The 23900-nt window shown below is 42.8% G+C and overlaps 1 protein-coding gene across 3 annotated transcripts in view; it reads left to right on the forward strand.

The window, feature by feature from the left end:
* The window catches only part of LOC102155709 (myocardial zonula adherens protein), an 88651-nt gene that overhangs the window by 49437 nt on the left and 15314 nt on the right, over nt 1–23900 (forward strand). For 2 of the 3 annotated variants that reach the window (XR_005381702.1, XM_038580533.1), the window contains exon 11: nt 17320–17403. The exons of the other annotated variant lie outside the window; for it this stretch is intronic. Coding sequence is in view for 1 of the 2 variants with exons in the window: in XM_038580533.1 (XP_038436461.1) it covers nt 17320–17403 (84 nt within the window). In the remaining variant the exon portion in view is untranslated. The remainder of the gene's footprint in view (nt 1–17319; nt 17404–23900) is intronic. 3 annotated transcript variants of the gene reach the window in all.

A 23900-nucleotide genomic window follows, 5' to 3' on the forward strand; every position in this document is an offset into this window, starting at 1 on the left:
TTTCAGCTCAACACTGAAAAAGGGTGTTACTGGGTTTCTTGGAATCCTTGAATGTTTAGCCATGTATTTCCTTGCAGTTTTAGTAGGATATAATTTCTATATTATTATTATTATTATTATTATTATTATTATTATTATTAATTTAATGAATAAAAACTATCTGGCCTCAGTTTTGCAGTCCTTGGCCCAATAAGGACTTGATTTTCCTATGTGGGATGGTATATGTCAGTAAGGCCTTGTGCATGTAAGATGGGCTAATGACAGATCAAGGCAGGATGACCCTTTTGAATGAAGGATTGGTATATGTCTTACGGGGTCAAATTTAATACACAGTGTCTTTTGTGACATGTGGAACCACATATCCCCAGCAGGCTAGATCTTTCTACTGAATTATATCCTCCTTTTAGAAAAAGATTTATTTTTTTATATTTTTTTTAAGATTTTATTTTTTAAGAGAGAGGCAGAGACACAGGCAGTGGGAGAAGCAGGCTTCATGCAGGAAGCCTGATGTGGGACTTAATCCCAGGACCCCAGGATCACGCCCTGGGCTGAAGGCAGACGCCCAACCTCCGAGCCACCCAGGCGTCCCAGATTTATTTTTTTAGAGTGAGAGAGAGAGTGCACACGTGGCATGTGGGGTCAGGTAAGGGGTAAAGGGAGAGAGAGAATCCACAAGCAGAGCCTGTGCTGAGTGCATAGCCCAACGCGGGGCTCAATCGCATGACCTTGAGATCAGACTTTAGCTAAAACCAAGAATCGGACACTTAACTGACTATGCCACCCAGGCACGCTAAAATTACATCTCCTTTTGTGGTGGACATCAAGGGTTGGCTACCTCACTCCCATCACTAATTCTTCTAACTGGTTCTGGTTCTGACAAAAAAATAAAATCAGCCCATATATGATCCTTCTAGACAATTCTGAGGGTTTACCAGAAAATATAGAGGGACTAAAAAAAAAAAAGCACTTGTGGGGAAACTCACTGATTTGTGGGTTCAGGAGATAAGCAGCAGTACTTCTCTGTGCCTGGGGCAGGTGTGGTCCTGCCTTCTCAGATCTTACCATCCGGTGTGACCTGCCTTTCCAGAGTCATTCTTGCGCATGGGCTTCTTTCTTCTGTTGAAAAGTTTCATTGGGATTGGAGGTCCTTTGTCTTGAGTCCAATTGCATCTTTAGCTTGCCTTTCGAGGAACCCAGAGATGGAGAGGAGCAAAAGGCTGAGCAGAGCCTGACGCTAGAGCAGTGGTGTCTGGGCACATCTTTACGTGTCCTCTCTTCTCAGCAGGCTTGTTCATACCTCCTTACCTGCTCTCACCATGGCCAGGCCCTGCCAACCAAAGCAGCTTTCCTACCGAGGAGGAAATTACCTGGAGGAAAAAAAAAACCAAATTCTTATTTGCCCTCAGAAATGGGAGGGGGGGGTACTTATATTTTTGCCAGTAGGCAGTGGTATTATTCAGCTGACTACATAGTAATTTCAGAGAGAGCTCCTTGACCTCCTCCCTCTTCAACCCTAGGAGTGCTTTCGTTTCATCATCTCCTCCTCCTCCTCCCCCTCCCCATCCTCCTCCTCCTCCTCACTTCCCTCTGTAGTCCTGTGGTCGGGATGGGTGAAGTGGTTCTTCCAACAGGAAGTATCTCACGGGGGTGTAGCGGAGGTGTTCTGGCTCTACACTTCTCTTTTGCGTAACGCCCTTCCACTCCCGCTTGTCCCGCTCTGTGATTTAGATGTTTAATGAGTGCAAAGGTGGAAGGAATTGATTTTCTCATTAGTGCTGCTCTGCTCAGGCTGCACATTAGAATCACTTGGGGAGCCTTAAAACACGCCAAACCTGGCAGATGGCGGTGGGAGGAAGGCTCTGGGGAGTGCAGGGGTTTGGGGTTGTTTTTTTTTAAAGCTGCACGAGATTCCAGTATGCAGCCAGGATGGAGAAGCTGTGCTCCGAATTTCTAGAGCAGTGGCTTGGGTCTCCATGCGGGGTTTCCATGTGTTAGTATATCCAGCCAGCCTCCTTCACAAGCTGCGGTGCCTGAGGTGGAAAGCTGGTAGTGAACTTGGAGTGGAAGTGGCTCACGGGAAGAGTGCCACGGAGACTGCTGAGCAAGGCCGTGAGCATGAACATGGGACAGCCGGTCCGAGTGTGTGACCATCTGGTCTTGTTGGGGATCTAGCAGCCCCATCAAGAGAGGATGCTGCGACAGCTTACTCCTAATGCCAGACTGGCCTGGTGGGATGCAGATAAACTTCCTGGAGGCTCCCCAGATGCATCTAGAGAGATGTTCCCAAGTGGTAGATGACGCACACTTGTTAAATAGCTACTAGACAGACAAGTGATGGAATCCTTTCTGCCCGCTGTCCTTGGAAGCTGAGAACCTGCCCCTAACAAAGGGACCCGAAGGGGTTCTCCTGGATCCCCTTCCCTCTGTGCTTGTGGGTGCAGGCGTCTGGCCTCACCTTGGTTTATATTCCCTCTGTCTGCACAGAAGACCTTATTTGTGGTCCCCCTGCACCCCTTAGAGAGCACACCACCTTGCTGAAACAACAGTATTCACAGTGGTCGCTTCTCAAGTCCAAAATGAGGCAAAACATTTCTGCAGTTCTTCAGAAATGAGTTTGAACGTATTTAGTTACCATCCCTCCTCCTCCTCCTCCTCCTCCTCCTCCTCCTCCTCCTCCTCCTCCTCCTCCTCCTTCTTCTTCTTCTTCTTCTTCTTCTTCTTCTTCTTCTTCTTCTTCTTCTTCTTCTTCTTCTTCTTCTCTTTTTTTGAGAGAGAAGTTTTCATAATGCCATGGGTTGTTTTGTTTTGTTTTTGTTTTTTTGAAAACAACCTAGATTGGAGAGAATAGGTGAAGAGTAACTAACTCTTCTGAGAATTGAGATTTGAGTTTCTGGTTTCTGGATCATCTTGAGCCAGTCAGCAAAGCAGGGCTTCTCTTCTCTTCAAGTCCTGAGACCTTACCTCCTAGGCTCTGAATTTGCAGGCACCCCTGCAGTTAGAGACTTGGGAGAAGTGCAGTTAGAGACCTTGACGGTTACACAATGGAAGGTGGCATAGACAATGGATATGAGCAAGGACTTGAGAATCAGACCTGCATTTACTTGCTGTGGAACCTTCATACAGTTAGTTTTCTTATTTGTGAAATGGGGTTAAATAACAGTATCTACCCAAGAGGATTTTTTGGGTTAGAGTTAAATGAGATGATATAAAAATATAAATGAGATGATATAAAATACTTATATTAATTGGAGCATAGGAAATACGCAAGAAACACAAGCTGCTGTTATTATTACTGGTGGATGGATTCCTGTATATCCCCAAAGTCAGGTTAAATGAATAAAAAGCAAAAGTAGCTGAGTTGATTTCTTGATGGATACACAGAGCTGCCCTTCTGCACTTTGGGAGTCTTAGGGGCCAAATGGAATCTTTGGGTATGCTTCCCTCTGCTCTGCTCTGCGCTCTGTTCCATCCCAGCCACCAGTCTCTTGAGTAGAATATTTGCACATAAAGCAATTAAAAAATGTTTATGTTCTCTCCATCCCAAGAATCTTCCATTTTAAATGGAGCAGCCGCTTGTTAGCACTCGGTTCATTTTGAAACTATCTCTCGTGTGTTGTGCTGAAACATACTGCACAAAAGTACATTTTTGCCAAATGCCCTGGGTTTAGGTGATGCAGAGTAACTTCTGTCACTCATAATTTAGCCAAATGGGGGTTGGGGAACGGAGCCATAGCACTGAGCCCACACCCCCTAATCCACTCAATTGAACTGTTTCCAGATCATGTCACACGAGCTCTTCTCCAGATTTAGTCTCCGGTTCTTTGGAAGATGATAAGATGGTAGCCTGGGTTGGAAGCAGTTCCTTTTATTGTTCGTGATTAGAAGAATACTTGAACTCTGCTGGGAAGAGGTGGCATGTGTCTGTGATGAGCCGACGAACAGAACAGGAAGGACATGTTGTGGAAAGGCAGATTTGACCACATAGGGCTCTCGTTTGTGAAAATACCACACACTGTCACCTCGACTTGTCCAGCCTCACACTGCAGAGTCCAGAGAACTCAAAGAATATTTGTAGAAACTTGGGTTCCTAGACATCAAAGAACTGCAATGAAAATACTAAAAAATAATTCAGGAGGTGCCAGGTGGAGGCTGGTTCTAAGATCTTGGGAAATGGAAGCCTCACTTGTGGAAAAGCTGCCTTGGACACCTGCTAACGTTGGGAGGCGGGCTCGAAGAACTCCAGTGCTCCAGGAAGGAAGCGCACCCCACCAGATCACGCCCCACGTAATACGGAAGCAGCCTCGTGTCCATGTCCTTTGGTTATATTTGCATATGGGAGGTGGCCCTGAGGATGTCCTCTCTGAATGGAGACCGAAAGCCCAGGTCAATGTAGCATTCTCTTTGTGTAAGCAGGGTTTGGTTTGCTTTTCATGCCCATGGGCACTCTGCTTGCATAGGCAGTTAACTAACTTCACGGAAAGGAGAAGTCTATCCAAGGAAAAGTGAAATATATTTGATCCAAATATAGTGAAGTGAAATACTTCACGCCTGCTTTATTTTTATAGAGATCTTGAGACAAGCCACAGGTGCTGGTAGGTCATCAGCACTTAACAGCGCCCCTGAAGACAGACGAGTAGCAGGAGCAGCAGTGGTAGTAATAGTCGGTGGGTGGGATCGCCTTAATCAGCCAGTACACTGGGCTGACGGAGGGACTTCATTTAGGGGCTGGGTGTCACTTAGGTGATGGGTGGCTCTCTACTCCCACTTCTCCATGGCAAAGTGGGCAGGTAAATGGTTTCCTGTCAGTATTTGTCTTTGGTCTTTCATTCAGATCCTTGTACCCTACATCGGCAAGGTGGTGGATGGGGAAGGAACCCTTGGATGCTCAAGGCTGTTGTTTTATCCCTTGGCCACTCACATCTGGCGCTACTCAGAAGTTTGAGGCAGGATTTATTTGGAGTAAATAAAAATGTTAGTTTCAAGTTCTCATGTTCAACATATTATTCATTTCTTAATTTTAAAATCTTAGATACCTTTTCTAAACTGGGAAGTTTTTAGAAGGTATCAAACGGGTTCACTGTGTGTGTGGACCTTTTTACCCCCCTCCTATACATTACGTAAATATTGCAGGTTTATTTTATGACACATGCTGACTAATATACTCGTGATACAAACCGTCCTTTCAAGGGAGGTCTTTTCTTTGTAATGTCATTGAATGCACTTTCTCTTTCTTGAGATTGTTTGTAATTGGCTGTAAAATATTTCTCAGAGACCTGGGTGCCCATATTCTGCCCAGAGAGCTTGTGAGGCTGCTGCACTCCTGTTCCAAGTAACTACCAGCCACTGAATGTTTCTCATGCTTCAGGGCCATGCATCTAGACCTAACATCCCACATTCATCCTCTATGGGGAGTATTATTAGCACAATTTTTTGGCACAGGAAACTGAAACACAGTCTTAAAAAATAAGCCACTGGCAGTCTCTCAGCACATGATGATGGTGCTAGGGCCACAAGATCTTTGACTCCAAAGTCAGTGTTCATTCTTATTTTTGCATGCATTTGTAACTGGAAAAAAATTTAAACATAGAAAATTATAGAGAATGGTGAGAACAAAGACCCAGCTACTCTCCTCTAGAAGTGACCAAATGTTAACATTTTGGCATATTTCAGATTTTGTCCGAGTAAAAGAAAACATTACAAAGAAGAGGTTCCTTTTACTTCTCTGATCTTTTTCCTCCTTCCTCCCTCCCTCTTCAGAAGCAATTTGGTGTCTCCATCTGGGCTGTATTTTGATGCTTTTACTACATACCTATGTATTTATTATCAGTATTTAGTTCAATTTATGTGTTTCAAAATGTATGTACATCCTTATTTATAATATATAAGTAGATATTATTGTATGTATTATTCAACTTACTCTTTTCCCCAGTTTTGTTTTTGATGTTGTTACATATAGGTCTACATTATTTATTTTAATGGCTCTCTAATACTTTCTTGTATTAATGTACTGTAATGTGTCCTGTTGATAGGTATTTAGCTTATTCCCAGATTTTTATTCCTTGACAAACCATGCCAAACACTCTCTTTGCTTCTGTAGTTATGGAGCATGGCTGGAGAAAGTAGGGCCATGCCAGGGCCTTGGGTTGGCAGTCTCCCCTTCACTAGACACTGCCCAGTGGGTCTCCGGAGTGTGCGTACAGTTCCACCCACTGGGAGGGTGGATTTCCCCACATCCTCATCACTTCTTGGCACTGTTGCACCGTAATTTTAGCGAGTTGTGAGATAGTATCTCTTTTGTTTTAATTTTCACTTGCTTCAGCTTGATTACTGCTCATCACTGTGGGTGCCGCTGAGCATCTTTTCATTAGCTTGTTGGCCATTCAGGCTTCCACCCGCTTCCGCCCTATCCTGAATCAGCTGTTCCTATCTTATCTTCGCTTTCCTGGTTATCTTTTCTCCTGCTGGTTTGTCGGAACTCTGGATACTACCAATATTGATCATTTGTCAAAAAGTGTGTGGATGCTGTTATCTTCTCCCAGCTAATGTTTTTTGTTTGTTTATGGTCTCTTGTATAATGCACACATTTTAAATTTTGGTATAAACTTATCAATCCGTTGGTATTGTGTTGTGTGTCTTGTTTGTTGCCATAGGATATTTTTGCGATGGTTTTAGAGTTTTTTCATCTTTATGTCTTGGATTATAACTCCCGCCACACTCATACCCTTTATCCTCTTTCTTACTCTTTTTCTCTGTAGCACTTAGCATCTTAGCATCCTATAATATATACTACGTTTACCTGTTTTGCTTACTTAACTTATTTTCTGTTTGCCTCCACTAGAATGTAAGCTCCGTGAGGGCAGTGACTTTTTTCCTGTTTTGCTCTTGGCTCTACTCCTAACATCTGGAACAGTCACTGGCATATCATAGGCGCTCAATAAATATTTGTTGAACAAATAAAGAATAATCCATGTGGAATTTATTTTTGTCTATACAGGGTGAACAGGGTTGCATTTTTCTTTCTTTTTTTTTTTTTTTAATTCACGGAAAGTCTGTTTCCCTAACAGCATTTCCTGAATATTCCATCCTTGCCCCACTAATTCTTTTCATGGCACCCTTATCAAGCTAGCATTCTTTCCCTTGTGCCACTATCTTTAAATGTTCCTCTTCTCCCGCCCTGATGGGTCAGCCAAAAAACATTTTAAAAGCGCCTTTTATGGACCAAATGCAAAAATAGATAGGAGTTCTTGCCCTCAAAAGACCTTCTGGTTGACACTAAAACTTGTTAGAACTCTGGTCAACTATGACAAGTATTCAGCAGGGGTATGAGCTGTGTGCTTGGGCAGAGAGGCTGGAGAGGGTAGTGATTAGGTTCATAGGCTTTGAGTAAATTGCATCTGGCTTTGCATCCTGCTCCTCTCTTAACAAGGCTTTAGATCTTGAGCAATTCTCCAACATTCAGTTCCTGTATCAACAAAATGAGGACGATCATCATAGTCCCTGCTTCAGAGGCTGTTGTAAGGCTTGGCTGATGAAATGCGCGCTGGGGCTTAGCACAGAACCCATAAGCGTTCACTAATGCTGGTGTGGGTGCACAGCCTTAGAGAGGAAGTGATGATTGACCAGGTCTTGCAGGATGGATTGGATTTTTCTAGGCAGGGACTTAATGGGTGGAAAAAGACATGCCAGACAAAATATAGAATAACAACAACAAACCAAGAGAAAACAAAAACATGGAGACCAGAAAGTTTAGGGTGGGTTCAGGGAGCTATCAGTCTAGTTTGACTGGCTTGTAGAGGAGGCTGGAAATGAGGTTGAGAGCAGTTGTGGGTTCGCACCCACTCAGCATCACACTGAGAAAATGTCCTGTGTTACCCTGCTCCACATTCCGTAGTGGTGAGTTCTGACTGGTTGGACTTGACCCCAGAGTGATGCCCCCTGGCAGGAGGGAGCCGGGCAAATGGGAAGGGAGAGAAGCCGCAAGGGCAGCTTGGAGGCTCCCAGGGGAACCTGGGCCGGTGCAGGTGAGTGTCCACCCTCCAGAACCCTTGAACCTTAGGAACATCTTAAAAACCACCATTGTTGAAGTGCCAGCCATGTCCTACATGTGGAGCTGGACATTGCCATGTGTCCCATCTTACGTTAGCCTGAAATGGCTCCCTCCCTGGGTATTCCTGTTCCATGTAGGGTCTTTGGTACATGGTAGTGCAGCTGTGGTGGAAAGCGTGGGGATAGAGACCTTAGAGTATCTTCTCCCTCCCACCTTCCTCCTCTACAGTCAGAGGGAAAAAGAACAGTCGGGAGACTTCCGGCCCCTACAAAGGCTTTGAAAAGGAAGATACGAGGTGCCTGGGCATCTCAGTCGGTTAAGTGTCTACCTTCAGCTCAGGTCATGGTCCCAGGATTCTGGGATCAAGCCCCACATGGGGCTTCCTGCTCAGCTGGGAGCCTGCTTCTCCCTCTGCCCTCCTCATTCTCATATTGTTTCTGTCTCTCTCTGTCTCTGTCTCTCTCTCTTGTTCAAGTAAGTAAATAAATCCTTTAAAAAAAAAAAAAAGAAAGAAAGAAAAGGAAGATACTGGCCAACCTGTTCCTCCAGCCTTGCCTGCTTCCTGGGCCATGTTGCCGTGATAGGTCATCATCCCCGGGAGGGCAGAAGCAAGCCTCTGAACGTCAGGGTGCTGAGAGGAAGGGCCAGGGGCCCGATGTCAGGGAGATGGAGGTTGAGATCGCAGCCCCGCCAGCCTCCAACTCGGGTGACAAGCTGTCCTGGTGTGCCTGTGGATGAGAAGCTCCTGGCCCGGGGACTCCAGTGCTAAAGCCTGGGCAGCCCCAGGCAAGTTGGGATGAGCCGGTCACCCCTCCCTCACGCCCTTGGCAATCAGCAGGTGCATCCTGCCTCGGGGGATGTGCCTGTCCCTTTATTGAACTGACTTGGGCCTTTTTCTGCTGCCTGTCCTCCTCCCCGGGATGTGAGATCCGTGCAGGTGGAGAGTAGGTCTTCCTGGCTGCCTGCTGTGCTCCCAGCGTCCAACACTGGGCCTGATGCACAGGTGATCCCAGGTGACCGCTGCGGGAATGCCAGGTGACGAAACTCTAGGAGGCTCAGTCTCCTCCTCTGGCGGGGAGAACCACTGCTAGGGTTGTTCCGGAGGTTAGTGAGCAAAGCCAGCAACCGGCCTGGGACCCAGGGCACCCCTCTGTCTTCCTTCCCAGTGGCACATTATTCCACCCTCTGGTTGGAAAGCCAGTTTATTCATCCTTCCGGAATGTTTACACGACCCTGTCATGTTTAGGCACCTGGAAGAAGCGGGGTGCTATTCCTCTCCTTAAAGAGAAGTTGGGTTATCTTTAATACAAGATAGAAATCAAACCAAATTGGATTATTCTACCTCAGAAGCCAGTTTCAACTGATCCTTTTGGATGGTATCGTTCTATTATTATATATTACTTCAAACTTAATAGAAAAAATTGATTAAAATAGGTGCCCTGTTCATATCTAGCCTGGCTGAATGCCACAAGACACATTAATTGGAAATGAATTTCTACAAACCCAATCAAGCATCATGAAGATGACAAATGTACCTTTTTCCCTCCGTTCCTTCATTGATTTTTCATTTTCCCCACTCAGAGCTTCATTTAGCAATTTTTCAGTTTCGTTTTGTTGTGGTCTTAATTCATTGCCTTCACTCCCCCCAGAATGAGATAATGTACCTTGTCCTTTTTAAACTGTTCTTTTATGTTGCATTAGTGCAGGGCAGATTCTGATCTTGTCCTATCTGCCTATGCTTTATTATTTTTTAAGAAAAGCGGGTAACTTTATTATTTTTTAAATTCTTACTGCGGTGGTTTTTATCAAGGAGAATGCACTTTAAAAATACAATAACTATGAAATTACCGTGTTACAAGACCTCTGAGATATAATTAAGAGCAGCTGTAGCAAACATGAAGAACCTTTTCCGAGAAAGAGTGGAGAGTATGCATTCTCATTTCTCCTCATGGAGTATGTGAAGATCGAGCAGGATTTCCTATTTTGCTAAGGGGAATGAGGACAACAATTTTTGAGATCACAGAGGGGGAACAAGAGTTTGGGTGGCAAACAAGGCCCTGTCAGGACACGAGGAGGCAAAAGGAGAAGGTGACTACATGCCTGAGTGAGCTCTAGAAGGTTCTTAGCTGTCCTGTTCAATGCCTGCTCTGGCCAATTCACTGGGCCTCTAGGGGGGTTGAAAACAATAATAAGAATCTTCAAACTGTTCTTCTTGTGAATTTTTCAAATATTCTAACAGCATATATTTCCCCTGAGAAGTCAACAAGGACTCATAATAAAGTATCCTATTGCTTTACTATAATTCATAGCTATGGTTATCTCGTTTTGATTATTAGTTTTAATTGGCAGTTACTCATCTTTGATACATTTTTCAGTGGGAAGATGAATTATTTCTTCATAAATGTGGTTTAAAGCAGAAATCCTTTTGAAATGAGGGTCTGTGGGAAAGAGTAACAAATCAGAGGTGTTGGTGATAGAGGTAGGGAGTTTTATTAACATGTGGTCAGCCTTCACAATACGCATGCACACACACATGCACACAGCCCTCCTACCCTGATTTGAAGTAAATGTGCCTGTGGGCCTTAATTGGGTATTCCTAAAATTTGAATGAAAGCAAAATTAAACAAATTTCAAAGAAAATAAGTCTGTATAAACTTAGTTTGCAATGAAAAAAATTAATTCCCTTTTCCTTGCTAGGTTTTAATGTGATTTGATATGATCATTGGTTTTAACATACCTTCTAGAATTATGCTCCATTTTGGTGTGTTTATTGTTGTATTTAAGGCATTTTTCAGATACATGTATATTATCATCTGCCTGCTGGTAACACACAATACCCTAAAGCACAGTTTGTTTTTTTAAAAATAACGTATCAAGTGCTGTCTAGTATTTAAGACTTCTTTGCTGCTGCATTTCTTATTCATTAATTTCTCTTCACATTCCCAACCTCACTGGTGAGTTATGCTTCACACGTTTCACCCAGTCGGGTACTGTTCACATAATTCTAATTATAGGGCTGTATCATCTTCTGACACTAACCTGAAACGACCTGTGACCTATATGTCTCTCACTAATGGGAAAAAAAATTGCAGGAAGCTGAGAAGCCTCTCAACTTCTAGGGATTGCTCCCAATCCATAACAAGACCTTACTAAAATTTTGTACAGTTTCACTTTGTTCTGGTTGACATACAAGCCCTTTTCGAAAGCAATCGGAAAGAGTCCTTTCACTATAGTGATGATTTTTTTCCAAAAGCAGGTTTATAAAATTGTGTGGATTGACACAAGCGATTACTTCTTCTAAGAGAACAGTTCTTTTATATAAGATCATTGATACAGTAAACACCTGTGAGTGTGCTGTTGAGTGCAAGAGAGAGATGTCAACAAAGGATGGTAGGAGCAGTCAGGTGTCCTAACAGGCTTTATTCAAAGGACTGAGGCAGAAGAGAAGAGGGAGACATGAAGTTAGCCTGGAAGCCTTGGGAACTGCTCGTGTGGGAGGTGACCACTCAGTATAACAGCAGATTTCCTAGTGGAGAGTAGGGTGGAAGCAGCAGCCTGTGCAAAGGCCTAGAGGCAGGACTACTGTATGTCTGTGGAATGCTGAGGATGAGGAGGTTTAAATGTAGGGTTCATCTGGGACAGGACAGGCTGAAATGATAGTGGGACTGTAGCAGGAGAGCCCCATACCCATGCTAGAGAGTTTGAATGTTAGAAGCTTGGGAGGGTCTTTAAGGAGGAGAGTGATACATTCAGCATCTCTGGAGGTAGGTCTAGAAGTCAGTATTTTGTGAAAGCTCCCGCTAGGTGATTCCATTGTGTGGCCATGGCCTCAGGGGGATTGCTTAGTTCAGATCACCTAGGGAGGTAACTCCATGGTGGCTAGTGTGAAGAAAAGCCATTACCTAAGGATACCCCTCTGCCATGCCCCCCCCCCCCCCACAGTGTCACTTTAAATATCAAACTGGCTGTAGGCTTAAGAGGTCTAGTGTCCTGAATGATCATTAGGCCGCAAGACATATATTGAGTTTGGGTTACAAAAAACCTGCCTGCTGAGACAAAAATAAGAACAAATTCTATTCACATTAGGTAAGAGGTTCCAGATTTTACCAAGACAAGTTTCTTCTGTTGTTCTATAAGGGGGTCCACTATTTGATACTGAAATTTAACTGTTGTGACAAGATTATGTTCCTATTAAATAAAATGGATGAGGTCTGGAAAATAAGTGCTTCTAATTTCTCATTTCCTGATGCTCTGATTTGAGCCTGGTGGCTTGGGTCATTTACTACCACCTGGTGACAGCTAGGCCTAAATGCAGCTTCATGAAGAAGACACGAACCTCAAGGTCAAATTTACAAGCTTTTAATGTATGGAAAAGAGCAAAGGTTGCCTGCCAGCTGCATGGTACCCTGGAATTTGGAGTGGCCCCTGATTTTGAGGGTGCTTTTGGGGCCACGTCCACCTTGGTTCATCAGGGCCTCCAAGAGACTATCCATCCAGACAATTTTGTCTCTGAAGTCTAAGAGATAGATTGTTGAGAGATGGATGGATGGAGTCACTGATTCATTTGTTCGTTATCTGAAAATGTAAAGCTGACAGAGGTCCTTAACTCTCAAGAAGCTCACAGTCTAGTGGGGGACAAACGCCAGTAATGACACAGTAGTAGCTAGCTTTGAGTGTTTACCGTGTGCTGGGCTCTACAGGAGACAATATTTGAAGGTGCTTTGAAGCTGGCAGTCAGGGATCCCACCACTTTTCACGCAAAGGTGTGATTTAGAGATTGTGCCTCATGATGGGTGTCTCATAGGAAGACACGTGGGATGCGCTCCAGGGACAGACCCCAAGGGGACAGATTTGGGATTCAAAGCTGGCACCCCTTTTAGGGCATGAGGGCCAAGCCAGGCACTGCCTGCCATCCTCGGTGTCCCTTTTTCTCTAATCTGAACGCCCTGGTCACAAGGATGTACCGTGCAAGATGCTTCTGTAAGGAACGCTCGAGGAAGGGAGCAAGTGCGAGGGTACAGCATTCACTTACAAAGAGCACGATCACTTCTTGAAGCTTTGGTTGCTGAGAAAGGCGAAGCACCCCCAGATCCTTCCCCCAGCTGTTGTGTCCCCGCGCAAGGAGGTGACTGCTCCAGAACCAGCCTGCTGTCTTCTGAGAACTACCACAATTCCCCTCCCTCAGCATCCTCTAGGTGGCATCTCTGCCTTTTATCTACTTAAAAAAATTTTTTTATTATTATTATTTTTTTGTATCTACTTTTTAAAAAGAAAATCCTCGGTGTCTTCATATGAATGGTTCATTGGGGCGCCTTTGACCACATCTCTTGCTTCTCTGGACTCACCAGCCACTCCCATTACTGCAGAGATGGTGAAGCAGGTGTATCCGGAGCCCATTTTTGTGTTATTTGAGGAAATTTACCCCAACCTCCTTGGAACGTTGTAGCTAATTTCACTACCCATCTTGCCTCTCCTTTAAAGAATGAAAGTCAATTTTCAAAAAAAAAATCTTAATACTATAAGAAGGAATGAAAGAGGAACGCTGGTAAGGATGATTTTTGAAAACTAGTCCTACACATATCGAAAGAGAATTTAAAGAAACTTTCCTTTTGCCCAGAATCCTGCCCCAGCCTCAGTATGATTTCGTTGATCTAACTTCCAGCTTTTACTTCCAGTCGTTGCAAGCTTTGGTTTTTGGTTTTGGTTTTGGTTTTGTTTTTTCCCCTCGAGGCTTTTCGTAAACACTTTTACATTCTGCAGTACATTTGTTTGTAGTGTCTGTGTCGTATATTCCATCAAATTGATATTCCATAACGTACTAGCCGATGCTTTAGTGCTAGACGTTAAGGTTATTTCCAATTTCTATTATAAATAATAGGAGCAAGAACATCTTTGTATATATAGCTTTTTTCCTCTGTGTCTGAATTATATCCTTAGGATAAATTCCCAGGAGTGGGATTAGTGGGTCAAAGGCTATGAACAGCTTTATGGCTCTTAATATTTATTGCTAAATTGCCCAAAGGGTCATTCTAATTTACAATGCCACCTGCAACACACGAGAGATGCTGCTCCTCCCAGCTCTTTCAACACTGATTTCTTCAGCCGGTAGTTTTGGGCAAATTTAATCGTTATTAAAGGGTAACTTGTTACTGTTTTTAATTATAATAATACTAATTATTATCAATATTGGACAGTTTTTCTTAAATGTGTTTCTTATACTCTGTTTCATGGGCTTAATTTTTATGTGGGAGGATTATATTTTTTGACACTGGGTGGAATTGAAAGTATTTTATCATGAAAATGTCACATGCACTCAGGACAGAGAGATTAATCATTGAAGCCCCTCAGACTCATGACCAGATTCAACAAATAGCAAAACTTGGCTCTATTTCCCTTTCCTCTTTTTACCCTGCGTGTAGTAATTCTGAAGCAAATCCCAGACATTCTGTTTATGTTTCCTGTACACTTCAATATCCATCTCTAAAACATATGGACTTCTTATATGCTCATAATGCCACTGTCACACCTAACAAAATTAATGATAATTCTTTGGTATCCATTAATATCAATATGTCCTAAAATTTTCTGAAATGTCTTTAAAATGGCCTTTTCTTTTTCTTTTTTTTTTTTTTTAACTGAAGCTTTGTTTCATTCAGCATACAGAGAAGCCCATTTGTTTGGTGGTTATGTTTCTAGAATCTTTTAACCTAGAACATGCTTCTCCTTGTTTGCCCTGCTCCCCTGCCGGGTTTCCTGCATCCAGTGACATTGCAGGAATGAGTCAGTTGTCCTATAAACATGCCCACATTCTGGATTTGACTTTCTGTTTATTAGCTCTAGCAGCTTGGGGAGATTCAGTTTGATCTCTCCTGCAGGGAGGAAGCAGGAATACTTCGTGGTGGTGCTGTGCGATTTACTCTCTCTCTCCTTGGTGACGTGGCATGTCTGCTTGTCCCACGGTGGGTGATGCTGAGGCTGATCACGGATTCAGATGGTGACAGCCCAAAACACAGTTGTAAAGTTCCTCATGAGCCCGGCCCCTGATTGTTTCATCTGTTAATTCATCTACTATAACGGGCCAGTTATTTCCTAGGGATTGCACAAGGGTGATTTTCTAAATCTCTCATTCTTTCCCCATTTATTAACTGGAATTCATCTGAAAAGGAAAATGTTTTCCCTCATTAACCGGGATTTTTTTTTTTAGTAATCTCAAAATGCAGTTTGCACCAGAAGGGCAGGGCAGGCTTTGTACTTTATTCTGTCTCTAAGTTGCCAACTTTCTAAAGCAAGGAGTAGGTTCCCTAGTCATTTCCAATGCTGGTGCTGTTGGTTTTTGTTTTTGACGAATCATGAAATACTCAGGGTGTTAAAAACATATTTATTCCATGCGCTTTGCTCAGTTACATTTATTATTCTTTTTGATGCTAAAATTGTCCCAATCCTTGGCCTAAAGGAGACCCTGCATGTATTTGTTTTCAGGCACAACAAGGTATCTTGGGTTCCCCTCGTATATTTTTGCCCCCTGAAATGAGCTGTTCCTCCAAGATGACCTGTGTTTCATTGGTGAGGGTTAGTATTTAGGTGCCACCATCTGGATATATTATGTGCTTATTGTTTTTATTTCTAAGTTTCTCAGCCAAGCAGAGTTAGGAAATGCATATTTAACAAGTGAAAGTAAAATGCGTTCAATACTGGTATTTTCATTTCAAATTTAACAAAACTTAAAAAAAAAACATTTCTTTGATTTCACACTTGTATTTCCTTCTCTTCCATTAAAAACCTTGGTTTCAAACATTATTATACTTTAATATCTCAAATAGTCTCAGAACAATACCAGCATTATTACCAACAGTTTTTCTAGTGAATAAGAAATTTCTTTGCAGTTCTGTTTCTCTTTAGAATACATTAGCTTGGGATCCCTGGGTGGCGCAGCGGTTTGGCGCCTGCCTTTGGCCCAGGGCGCGATCCTGGAGACCCGGGATCGAATCCCACGTCGGGCTCCCTGCATGGACCCTGCTTCTCCCTCTGCCTGTGTCTCTGCCTCTCTCTCTCTCTCTGTGTGTGACTATCATAAATAAATAAAAATTAAAAAAAAAATAGAATACATTAGCTTGTTCTAACGTTTGAGTTCTTTTCACCAATTTGATATACAGTTAAGTTCCTTTACTTCAATTTGTTTTCAGGTATTTGGATTCATTTTTCTTTTTGGTTTTATTTTTTGAATCTGTAAAAATATGCTTTCAGAACTAAATGTTGGTAACAAGGTATGATCAAAAAAGTCTTTTGGGGATGCCTGAGTGGCTCAGTGGTTGAGCGTCTGCCTTTGGCTCAGGTCATGATCCGGGGGCCCTGGGATGGAGTCCTGCATTGGGCTTCCTGCTGGGAGCCTGCTTCTCCCTCCCCCGGTGTCTCTGCCTCTCTCTGTGTGTCTCTCATGAATAAAATTTAAAAAAACGTCCTTTCTTCTGCCTCCTCTAATTTCCTCCTTCTGCTATTGGCAACTATTTCTTAATAATTCTTTTATCTTTGCAGAATTTCTTTTCGCAAATATATATGCATTCATATATCCTCATCTGTTTTTTTTTTTTTTTACCATTTTATTTATTCATTCATGAGAGACAGAGAGAGAGAGAGGCAGAGACACAGGCAGAGGGAGAAGAAGCAGGCTCCATGCAGGGAGCCCAACGTGGGACTTGATGCCAGGTCTCCATGATCACACTGTGGATGTGGGCTGCCTCGAAAATTTAAGCTGAACAATTATTTTACATAGAATTGCATCTGCATCTCCCAAAGCTTACTCTCTGGAACATATATAGGATGTTAAGGAGGGTTACACAGCAAAATCAGTGTGGAGATGTTAGGTTAAACAAACCTAATGAGGGATCCCTGGGTGGCGCAGTGGTTTAGTGCCTGCCTTTGGCCCAGGGCGCGATCCTGGAGACCCGAGATCGAATCCCACGTCGGGCTCCCGGTGCATGGAGCCTGCTTCTCCCTCTGCCTGTGTCTCTGCCTCTCTCTCTCTGTGATGACTATCATAAATAAATAAAAATAAAAAATAAAAAACAAAACAAACCTAATGAGATGTGACTCCAAAATCATGTGGCCACAGAACCCTCTATTCCAGGAAGCATCTCATGTTAACACTGTTCCATGGGACACAAAGAACCAAAGTGTGGGTTCTATTTAAACGAAAACCAAAAGCATCTCTTCCGGTTGATTAACTTCTGCTTGTACAATTTTGTGTTTATTCACAATTTCTAATTTCTTTCTAGATTGAATCGTTAAAGAAAAAGGTGCAGCAGAAACAGCTCTTGATATTGCAGCTTTTAGAAAAGATCTCTTTCTTAGAAGGAGAGGTAAGACGCTATGTTTCTTTAAGTTGGTGTCTTCTCTACCATTAAATTTTATGTTGCTGAGCCTACCACCGACACTTAATTAAAAATATGGCTATTTCCTAGCCTTATAAAATTGATTGAAGGTTAACTGCCAACACTGAAAATGAGATTCTGACAGCTAGTTTTTCTTGACCACCTGACTCTCCTCATTCCAGCCTGCTGTGCACCTCTGCTTTTTGGCTCTCATTTTTCTCATTCAAGAATTTTCTTAGCAAGTCTTAAGCTGTGGAATAACACTTGATAATTTTCCACGTTTATGTAATGCTTTATAGCTTGTGAAGTATTTTCATGAATATTCCTCACACGGTTACCTCAGTGACTTTAAGAAAGGCGAAAGGAGAATCGTTATCTTTATATTAACAATGTTTCAGAAGGAGGCACAGAGAAGGTAGGTGGCTTTGCTCATGGTCACCCAGCTTAGTTAACACCAGAGCCAGGCTGAGAGATGGGATCTGAATCCGCTGCTCTTCTGTGACACTGAGTCAACAGGTTAGAGGTGACTTGAATGTCACCTGAACTCTTAAAGATATTTAGCCTTCCTGACTTTCTGGCTTTTTTGAAAGTCATTTTGAATATTTGGTATAGAGTCCAGAAAAGGAAATTATGGAGTTGGAAGCACCTTAAGAGCTTAGGTATTAACAGAAGGAGAAGCCAACATCTATTTGTTCTGAAGGCGCTTTATTAAGAGCTTGGCATTGAGCCTCTTCCTTTTGAGCCTCATGAATCTCTCCTTGTCTATGCCCCTCAACATAGCTCTTCCCCCAAGGGAGACAGCCCAGGAGGCAGTGATGAAGTCAGAGGATGGGACAGAAATGTCATTTGTTAAGCACCTGGTATTGCTGGGCGCTGTTAATTGTGCTCCACATCCTTTGTATAACATGGGGGCTAAGCGCAGAATCAGATGTGCCCAAGTTTGAACCCTAGATGTGCCTCTTATTAGCGGTGGAAAAAAGTAGCAGTGTCCACCAGCTCTCTCCCTCCCTGCGGCTGTGCCACTCAAGCCAGCTCTCCTCCTGGTAGATTATGAAAGCCCAAGGGGATGTTGTGCATAGAGAACAGCATTACACCTGTGGGTGCTTGTTTCATGCTCCATTTCTTAAACTCATCTCATGCCCAGACCCTGAGATGTGGATATTATTAGTCCACTTAATTGATTTGGTGGGTGATCCCAGGAAGCCCCAGTAGAGGACGGGGGGAGGGGCGGAAACGAGTCAGGGAGAGGATAGTGTCCTTGCTGAGGAGGCTGCCAACGTGGACAGCTGCAGGCTCACTCCATGGGGAGTCCCTAGGACATGCTCCGCACTAGCCTCTGAGTTGTCCTTACCCAAAGGTCAGAGAGCTGGGCATTGATCCACTAACTCCCGTCAGCCATTGGTTGAGGCCTGCTCCTGGGGGATGCATCCACTGTGGCCTGCCCTCAGGGCCAGCCAGACTCTGGTGGTTTGAGGGAGCCCCCAGGTAAAGAGTCACAAGTGGCATGTCAGGAAATGGTGAGTGTCCAAAGGGTGTGGGTGGGGCCAGCAGCATCTGCTATGTATATCCAATAAGCAAACCTTGGAGAACCAGTTTCCCTTGAGCATTTAAACACTGGTTAAACTTTGATTAAATTCTCATAAGCTATTTAAATCCCACTATGAATGTAGTATGGCTAATTCCTTTTGATCACTTCCTGTAGCCACTTAAACAGCAGATAAAACACATAAGTTATATAATGATGAGATTTAATAATGTATTTATACTTTAACGTATTCTAAAATATTAAATATCTTGTGTTTATTTCTTCATTGTTTCTGTTCTTGTTTTTTTTTTTTTTAATATCTTACCAAGGCTATTGTTTTACTTATTTCAGTGTGTTCTTAGAGTTAATATCATTGTACCACTTTCCAGACAGGTGCGCTAAGGTTAGAGGGTCCTGATTCTTGGGGGGGGGGGGGGGTATAAGGGTACACTAGGATGAGGTGGCTTCAAGGTGATTCAGTCAGGACCCTTTATCACCATGATGCATTGACCTCGCTTTCAGAACAGAACTCATGTATTCCTCATTAATACTTTACCACAGTTTGTTGCGTCAGGTAGATGTTTCACCTCCTAGAAGATAAGAGATGGCTTTTGAGTACTTGGTTTTCTTCTTCAGGCTGTTTGACTAGTTTATGTTACAAACATACTGCTGACTGTTGGTTCCTTGTTAACTGTATGTGACCAGTAATGGCAGTGGATCTCTGCTGCTCTTTCCACCTGGTGGTTGTAGGGTTACCAATGCCAAGCAGTCTTGCCATGGGGCCTAAGGTCCTGGGATGACCTGACTTATGATTCATTTCGTTACTCTTTCTTACTTGACACAGAAATTTCATAAACGAACATATAATTAATACTCTATAAAAGAGATGACATCACCTTAGATATTGTTCCTAGTTTTAAAAATCAATATAAATTGTAACATAGCTTATTATGGTCACCTGTCTTTTCTATTAAAACTATCTTTGTGTATACTTTCTATTAACTTTCCCTTTGAGAGACACTGTTGAACACAAGGCATTTCTTAGATTCACCTTGTTTCTATAATAATAATTTCCTTCTCCTTTTTTTTCTTTTTTAAAGATTTTAAAGATTTTAAAGATTTTATTGAGAATACACAGAGAGGAGACAGAGAGAGAGAGAAGCAGAGACACAGGCAGAGGGAGAAGCAGGCTCCACACAGGGAGCCTGACGTGCGACTCGATCCCGGGTCTCCAGGATCACACCCTGGGCTGAAGGCGGCCCTAAACCGCTGAGCCACTGGGGCTGCCCCTCCTCCTTCTTTTTGATGCCCAAATTGTCACACCTCAGATGGGGAGAGTTCTCCTACATCAATTTCTTTGCCCGTGCAACAGGGTTCCTGGTGCTTCTGGGTTCATTCTTGCCGCCTCGTTTTTGTCTTGTTTCAAGATACAGTACTGGCTTGTCGCCAAGGAGCCCTGGTTCATTTTAGTGGCAAACTATATTGAGAACTACCTGGGCGTGAGAATTGGTCATGGCTAAAGCAGTGTGCCTATTGTTAGGCTAATTTTAGTCCTGACAGAATTGGGGGAAGTACATGTCCTTTTAAGATTACGAAGGGGGCACCAAGGTGGCTCAGCAGCTGAGCCTCTGCCTTTGGGTCAGGTTGTGATCCCAGGGTTCTGGGACCAAGTCCTGCACTGGGCTCCCCATGGGGAGCCTGCTTCTCCCTCTGCCTATGTCTCTGCCTCTCTGTGTCTCTCGTGAATGGATAAATAGAATCTTAAGAAAAAAAAAAAAGATTACTAGTCACACATTTTCCAAACTTATCTAATTATATCGCTTTACAATACAGGATTCTGTTGGCCACTAAGAATTTCTGTGCTTTTGGCCGGTTCTCACGCCACTAATTTTTATACCACATCTTCCCACCACCTGCTTTAAACCATAATGATGCCAAAGGTGGTATTCCAGATATCTTTGAGAAGTTTTGATAGACATATCTGGTAGCCTTTTATATCCCACCTTATTAATAAAGTAGCTACCTTTTACTAAGTGCCTAATTGCAGACCCTGGAGTTAGGCTGCCCGAGTTCAAATTCCCAGCTCTGCCACTTGCTAGTTGTGTGATCTTGAATAGGCTGTTTAACTGCTCTGGGGCTCAGTTTGCTCATCTGTAAAAGGGAGTCTTCTCTAAAATGGTGTCTTCTCTATAGAGTTGTTAGGAGGATTAAATTAGTTAATACTAAGTGATTAGGAAAGTACATGGCTCACTGTAAATGCCATATGTGTTTACTGTTTTTCCAATTGTCCAGGCCCCAGGGTCTCCTTTCCTTGTCACTGATACATATTTCTTCCTCCTCCTTTTCCTCTCCCACCTTCCTTCTTAAAACAAAAAATGTGGATCATTTTGGTCTCTAAATCCAACATTTGAACTTACTGATGTTTACTCATTAGATTTGGAACCCTCCACCCCAACCAGATCCCTAGAAGTTTGCTCTAGCCTGGCCCCATCACACCACATTTTTATCAACCAATTCAAAATCTTCCTGACATAAAAATATGTCCATTCTTTCTTCTTTTCCTCCCAACAATACTTTATTTGCCCACCTTTTGAAGAAGGAATATCCCATTCCCTATTTCCTATATAGAAACTGTTACTAAATTGAAATTATGCTTTATAAGTATATAAAGTTGGTCAGCTGTCTGAAACTCTGATGTGATTCCATTCCATTTTTCACTGCTGAAAATCCTGAACTTACAGCAGAATTCCAAGGTCAGAGGAAAGGAGTCACATGTCTTGGTTTTGTTCATCCTGCATTTAATGCATGTTGTATGGTACATAAACCTCTCAACGTGTCCGTTGTGCATTCCTGGGACTATTATTAATTTTCCAGGGTAATAGTGGGGCAGCAGCACCAGGCACCAAGGCTGCACGTATGCATTTTATTGGACACACATTTTTGTTTAGTGCCTGTGCTCCAGCTCCGGCCTCTCCCTCCCCTGGGCCTGGGGGAGTTGGGGGAGGAGGTGGCTGCCCTATATTTGTGACATAACTTCCAAAAAATGCCAAAAGGTGCGGTACCAGGTCCTTCCTTCCTGGAAGGCGCACAGCCTCCTGGGCTGCATGTCACATCTAAACACAAGGGGGCGGTATTTGAAAGCAGGACAATCCTGGAACCGGAGGCTCAGCCCCAGAAGCCACCCTCCGCGGAACACAAGCCTGGCAGTAGTGAGGCTGCCTTTTGTCGGTTCACTGTAGGTAGTCTGTGGGATTGAGAGCAGAGTCTTTGTTTTCCTAGACCTAGTCCTGACACTTTTCTATTTCTAAATCTGTTCCTCCTTCTCTAACTTGTCTCCTACTGCCCATATTCAAGCTCACACCTTTGGCAGCCTTGTTGTATATTCATTTACATCAATAAGCCTTATCTATGTAAAGTGTATAGTGACAGGTGGGAACTAGACTTCCCACGGTGGTCATTTCACAGGATATATGAACAGGGCACCTGGAAACACTATAATGTGATATGTCAGTTATACCAAAAAAAAAAACTAAAGTGCCTAGTTCATTGAATGTTGACAGTTGCATGTACCAGTGAAACCAGCACCACAGTCTAGATACAGAACATTTCCACCACTTCCCGAAGACTCCATTTCCCTTTCTCAGTTTATCCCCAGGCAGCCAGTGATTTGTGTTTTTGTTTTTTGGTGGGAGGCTCACCTTGTCACTGAGGACTGGTTTGCATCCTCTGTAAATGAAATCATACAGTACGGACTCTTGTATCTAGCATCTTTTGCTCAGCATAATGATTTTAGCTGTATCTGTGTTGTAGGTGTTCCACTGTATTTATTTATCCACTCATTTGTTGATCTACATTTGAGTTGTTTCCAGGTTGGGGCTCTTGTGAATGATGCTGCTGTGAGCATTACTATACAAGTCATTATGTGGACTTAAGCTTTTACTCCTCTTGGGTGAATTCCTAGTAGTGGGATGGCTGTGTTGAACAGTAGATATAGGTTTAACTTTCTAAGAAACTGTCGAATGGTTTATTAAAGGGACTGTGTAGTATTTTACAGTCCCACTAGGAGTTCGAATGTTACAGTTTCTACATCTTCACCCTTAGTCCCATCAATCTATTTGATTTAGCCATCCTAGAGGGTGTTTAGGTAGTATCTCATTGTGGTGTTATTTGCATTTCCATGGTCACTAGTGATACTGAGCATCTTTTTAAATGCTTATTGGCCATTTAGTATTTTGAAGTGCCCATTCAAATCTTTTGCCCATCATTTTATCAAGTTTTTGGTTTTCTTATTATTGAATTGTAAGAGTTCTTATATTTTGGATGCCAGTTGTCAGATACATGTATTGTGAATATTTTCTCCCATTTCATGATTTGCCTTTTCATTTTCTTTTCTTAATTAAACTCTTCCCCCAATGTGGGGCTCGAACTCATGACCTCAAAGTTGCATGCTTTACTGACTGTCCAGCCAGATGCCTCACTTTTTCCTTTTCTTGAAGATAAGGTTTTTATTTTTGGTAAAGTTCAGTTTATCAATTTTTTCTTTTATGGTTTATCCTTTTTGTATGCTAAGAAGTCTTTGCCTAGTACAAGGTCACAGAGATTTTCTCCTAGGGTTTTCCCTAAATGTTTTATTTGAGATCTGTAATCCACTTGGAGCTAATTTTTGGGTTTGGTGTGAAGTAAGGAATGTATCTTTTTCCACATAGATATCCAGTTGTTTCCTTTTAGCACCTCTTTGATCCTTATTATTTATACACCCCCCCCCCCAGTCTTTGATCAGTCTAGCTAGGGGGTTATCAGTTTTGTTGATGTTTTAAAAAATTGGAATAGCTTTTGCTTTGTTGATACTTTCTGTTGTCTGTTTTCTATCCTATTGAGTTTTGTTCTGATATTCATTATTCCCTTCCTTCTAATTATTTTGGTATTACTTTGCTCCTCTTTTTCTAGGTCCTTGGGGTGG

The sequence above is a fragment of the Canis lupus genome, chromosome 30, assembly GCF_011100685.1.
Source record: "Canis lupus familiaris isolate Mischka breed German Shepherd chromosome 30, alternate assembly UU_Cfam_GSD_1.0, whole genome shotgun sequence".
NCBI lineage: Eukaryota > Metazoa > Chordata > Mammalia > Carnivora > Canidae > Canis > Canis lupus.